At 42.7% G+C, this 5,363-nt stretch overlaps 1 protein-coding gene across 1 annotated transcript; it reads left to right on the top strand.

Annotated features, from left to right (window-relative positions):
• Positions 1–2,014: 2,014 nt before the first annotated feature.
• Positions 2,015–5,157, top strand: LOC308154383 (C-reactive protein-like; the record flags this gene model as incomplete). The annotated part of the gene is made up of 5 exons (XM_080527546.1): positions 2,015–2,103; positions 3,738–3,848; positions 3,998–4,055; positions 4,375–4,477; positions 4,635–5,157. Exons 3-5 carry the CDS (start codon positions 3,998–4,000, stop codon positions 5,155–5,157), a joined length of 684 nt encoding a protein of 227 aa, XP_080383672.1. The 5' UTR covers positions 2,015–2,103; positions 3,738–3,848.
• Positions 5,158–5,363: the final 206 nt, after the last annotated feature.

Genomic DNA, 5,363 nt, shown 5'->3' on the forward strand with positions numbered 1-5,363 from the left:
ACTGTGTCTGTGTGTGTGTGTGTGTGTGTGTGTGTGTGTGTGTGTGTGTGTGTGTGTGTGTGTGTGTGTGTGTGTGTGTGTGTGTGTGTGTGTGTGTGTGTGTGTGTGTGTGTGTGTGTGTGTGTGTGTGTGTGTGTGTGTGTGTGTGTGTGTGTGTGTGTGTGTGTGTGTGTGTGTGTGTGTGTGTGTGTGTGTGTGTGTGTGTGTGTGTGTGTGTGTGTGTGTGTGTGTGTGTGTGTGTGTGTGTGTGTGTGTGTGTGTGTGTGTGTGTGTGTGTGTGTGTGTGTGTGTGTGTGTGTGTGTGTGTGTGTGTGTGTGTGTGTGTGTGTGTGTGTGTGTGTGTGTGTGTGTGTGTGTGTGTGTGTGTGTGTGTGTGTGTGTGTGTGTGTGTGTGTGTGTGTGTGTGTGTGTGTGTGTGTGTGTGTGTGTGTGTGTGTGTGTGTGTGTGTGTGTGTGTGTGTGTGTGTGTGTGTGTGTGTGTGTGTGTGTGTGTGTGTGTGTGTGTGTGTGTGTGTGTGTGTGTGTGTGTGTGTGTGTGTGTGTGTGTGTGTGTGTGTGTGTGTGTGTGTGTGTGTGTGTGTGTGTGTGTGTGTGTGTGTGTGTGTGTGTGTGTGTGTGTGTGTGTTAGTTGAGAGCCATTTTTACTTAAATCCTCATCATCATTATCAAATCTCTGAATGTGACGCCTCATGATTTTCCCCCCACAAATGGTTGAATGTGTGTGAGTGTGTGTGTGTGAGTGTGAGTGTGAGTGTGAGTGTGAGTGTGTGTGTGTGTGTGTGTGTGTGTGTGTGTGTGTGTGTGTGTGTGTGTGTGTGTGTGTGTGTGTGTGTGTGTGTGTGTGTGTGAATGTGTTCTAGCTGAAACTGAGTCACTTGATGTACAGTACGTACACCAATGTTTTATTCCCCAGTGAATCTAATAAAGCAGTTAAGCAGCACACTGATATTTCTTTATTGGAGGACAGGACAGAGACTTGTAGTACAGTATGCATATATGTTGTGTGTATGTGTACTGTATACACACACACACACACACACACACACACACACGTACAGTGGGGTAAATACATAATGAACATATCAACATGTTGTCTAGTAAATGTGTTTCCAATGAGCCTATTCAAGCGAGATTTGCACCAGACTTTGTTATTAACTCAAACAATCCAGACTAAACATCTGAACATTAAAGTCCATATGGAAATAAAGTTATGTGTAATAAAGTGGAATGAAACAGGAAAAAAGTATTGAACATTAAGAAAAAGCAGCACACCACAGCAAGGAAAGGCAAGGAACCAGCTGAGAACCATAACTGATTAGGAGGAAACTCCCCCTCCAATCTGTGCTAATTAATGTCAGCTGGGTTAGAATATATTGATGGGCTATAAAAGTTGTTTTTGTCTAATGATGGGTAAAAGCAAAGAGCTGTCTCAAGACCTTCACAAACAGATTGTTGCAAAACATGACAATGGAATTGGTTACAGACGTATTTCACAACTTCTGAATCTTCCAGTAAGCACCATTGGGGGCATTATCCGTAAGTGGAAGCAACATCACTCCACCATCAACCCGCCACGCACAGCAGCTCCTCACAAGATTTCTGATCAGGGAGTCAGAAGGATACTTAGAAGAGTAGCCAAAGAGCCAAGGACCACTAGGAAAGAGCTCCAGAAAGACTTGGAGGCAGCAGGTACAACTGTGACAGAAAGGACAGTAGACAATGCACTCCACCGCCATGGCCTCTGTGCACGCTCAGCCCACAAGACTCCACTACTGAAAAAAAAGATGTTGAAGCTCGTTTAAGGTTTGCCAAATAACATTTGGACAAGCCAGTGAACTACTGGGAGCATGTACTCTGGTCAGATGAGGCCAAAGTTGAACTTTTTGGCTGTCACACAACACACCATGTTTGGAGGAGAAATGGCACTGCACATCACCCGAATAACACTATACCAACAGTGAAGTTTGGAGGTGGAAGTATCATGGTGTGTGGCTGTTTCTCCTCTCGTGGTTAACGCTATGCCTCTTGATAACAGAACTGAGGGGTAGCATGTATAGGCTAAAAAGCAACGGTTAGGGCTACAAAGTAGTCTCGGTCAGCCAGGTAAGTCCTGAACCAGTTTACGACCGGACCTGAGAGGCCAACCCAGTTTTCAAGTCTCTCAATAAGTATGGAATGGTCTACCATATCAAAGGCTGCACTTAAGTCTAAGAGTACAAGAATCAAGAGTTTTTTTCGAGTCTGCATTAATCCTAAGGTCATTAGTTACCTTAAGTAAAGCGGTTTCTGTGCTGTGGTATGATCGGAAACCTGACTGAAGTGGGTCTGTTATTTAAGACTAAAAATTCATGAAGCTGTTTGTACACTGCCTTTTCTAAAATGTTGCTTAGAAAAGTGAGATTGGATATTGGTCTACAGTGTTTTGGATCAGAAGGATCTAGGTTACTTTTCATCAGGGTGGGTCTAACCAGGGCAGTTTTAAGCGCCGCTGGAAAAATCCCTTTAAGTAGGGAGTGATTTACAATGCCTAGTATGTCATCAGACACAGATTCAAAATTTTCCTTAAAAAAGGTGGTAGGAATAGGGTCAAGAGGACATGTAGATGGTTTAATTAAGCTGTGACACAATTTTGCCTAATGTTTCAGTACTAATCATGGTGAACATGCTCATAGTCATGTTCTGTGGTGGCGGATCTACAGTGTTACACAAACCTAGTCTTTCCTAGTAATACACATTCTAATATTTGTTATCTTATCCATGAAGTGGGCTGCAAATTCCTCGCATTTGGTGACAGAGGCTGCGCCGTCTAGTGTTCTAGGAGCAGGGTTTACAAGGCAATCAATTGTCGAGAACAAGACCCTGGGGTTATTCTTGTTTGTAGATATTCTATTTGAGAAGTGATTTTTCCTAGCATTTCGCATTGCCAAGTTAAAGGCAGATAGATGTTCTTTAAAAATATTCTGATTCTCTACCAGGTCTATGTTGTTGATCTCTATCAGGTCTATGTTGTTAATCTCTATCAGGTCTATGTTGTTAATCTCTATCAGGTCTATGTTGTTAATCTCTATCAGGTCTATGTTGTTAATCTCTATTAGGTCTATGTAGTTAATCTCTATCAGGTCTATGTTGTTAATCTCTATCAGGTGTATGTTGTTAATCTCTATCAGGTGTATGTTGTTAATCTCTATCAGGTCTATGTTGTTAATCTCTATCAGGTCTATGTTGTTAATCTCTATCAGGTCTATGTTGTTAATCTCTATCAGGTCTATGTTGTTAATCTCTATCAGGTGTATGTTGTTAATCTCTATCAGGTGTATGTTGTTAATCTCTATCAGGTCTATGTTGTTAATCTTTATCAGGCCTATGTAGTTAATCTCTATCAGGTCTATGTTGTTAATCTCTATCAGGTGTATGTTGTTAATCTCTCTCTATCAGGTGTATGTTGTTAATCTCTATCAGGTGTTTGTTGTTAATCTACGTTTTTTCCCTACTTTGTTTCTAGGTATTCTCCCTCCATCAGAGTGGTGTCATTATTGTGACATTATTGTGAAAAACATTATTGTGACATTATTGTGAACGTTTTTGTTTTTTTTACGATTTCACAAAATCAGCAGAATTGTAACAGTTTATAATCTGCAGACTAAGCAGTTAGAGTCGTGTTTTTTGGGAAATGGGGACCACATGTTCCCCTGTAGGTGCCTCCTTCTGAACTGCCACTCCCCTGTTTCACTGATCAGAATAAATAAGAAGGACAGGAGAGACCAGACAGACCAGACCTCTTAGGAACTAAACTACATCTTCTGATCAACTAAGCTACAGAACATCTGACACTCAGTACAACTGACAAGGTAGGTTCTCTAACATGGCGTTTTTTCCATTAATGCCTTGCAATCGCAATTGAAGAGATTGCAAACCCATTTATAGTGTACACATTTCCATGCACTTTGAAGCCCTAATGTAATATTTGTTGTAAACAATGCTGTTGTATTGTGAACAGATGGAGAGACTCTTTGTGGTGCTGGTCATGTTCACCATGTGCTGGGCCAAGCCTCAAGGTGAGACATCTGACCATCCTGTTGATTTACTTTGAACATGAATGCTCATTTGACATACGATCAGTGTTCATAAGGCAATGCACACATACCTGGAAGTACATATCATTATCATGCACACATACCTGGAAGTACATATCATTATCATGCACACATACCTGGAAGTACATATCATTATCATGCACACATACCTGGAAGTACATATCATTATCATTTGTGTATGCACTGGAAATCTCTTCAGACAGTACTAACATTACAATTCCAAATGTGCTTTGAATGGTTTGTTTTGATTTGATGGACTAAATCCTGTTTGTCTGACCAGACCTCACAGGTAAAGTGTTTACATTTACACAAGAGTCGGACACTGCTCACGTGAAGCTGACACCAACAGGAGAGACGCTTGGCTCTGTGACCTTATGTCTCAGGTAATGTAGTGTTCAATACTTCTTCTGTCGTCAAGTTAAGACAACTCAAAACACCGTGACTGACCTTGACCTTGTGTCTGTTATAGTCTAGTGATATTGAACATATCTTCTTCTTGTTCTAACTCTATATTCTATATTTATGAACCTCTTCCTGAAGGTATTTCACAGACCTGCGGCGGAGCTACGCTCTGTTCTCCATGGCCTCCCCGAAGCACTTCAACGACCTGCTGCTGTTCAAGTCGACGGCGGGTGAGGACAGGGCTCTGTGGGTCCGGGACAAAGAAGTCAAGTTTAAGGGCGTTCCAGACAAGCTCAACATGTGGATGTCCGTGTGTGGGACCTGGGATTCCACCAATGGGATCAATCAGCTCTGGACCAATGGGAAGCCCAGCACGCGGAAGCAAGGCTACGCAGGGGGGAGAGTGCTTGATGGAGTTCACAACATCGTTCTGGGTCAGGACCAGGACTCCCATGGGCGGGGCTTTGACAAGGGCCAGTCATTTGTTGGTCAGATCAGTGATGTGCATGTGTGGAACTACGTCCTGTCTCCTTGTGAGATTCAGCACTTCACAGCTGATGTCAACTACAGCCCAGGCAATGTGATTAGCTGGAGGGCTCTGACTTACACTGTGACTGGGCAGGTGGTTGTAGAGGACAAGCAGGCGTCCTGTCAGGAGTGAACTGTGTGTGTGTGTGTGTGTGTGTGTGTGTGTGTGTGTGTGTGTGTGTGTGTGTGTGTGTGTGTGTGTGTGTGTGTGTGTGTGTGTGTGTGTTAGTTGAGAGCCATTTTTACTTAAATCCTCATCATCATTATCAAATCTCTGAATGTGACGCCTCATGATTTTCCCCCCACAAATGGTTGAATGTGTGTGAGTGTGTGTGTGTG

The sequence above is a fragment of the Nansenia antarctica genome (assembly GCF_963989245.1).
Source record: "Nansenia antarctica genome assembly, chromosome: 3".
Taxonomy (NCBI): domain Eukaryota; kingdom Metazoa; phylum Chordata; class Actinopteri; order Argentiniformes; family Microstomatidae; genus Nansenia; species Nansenia antarctica.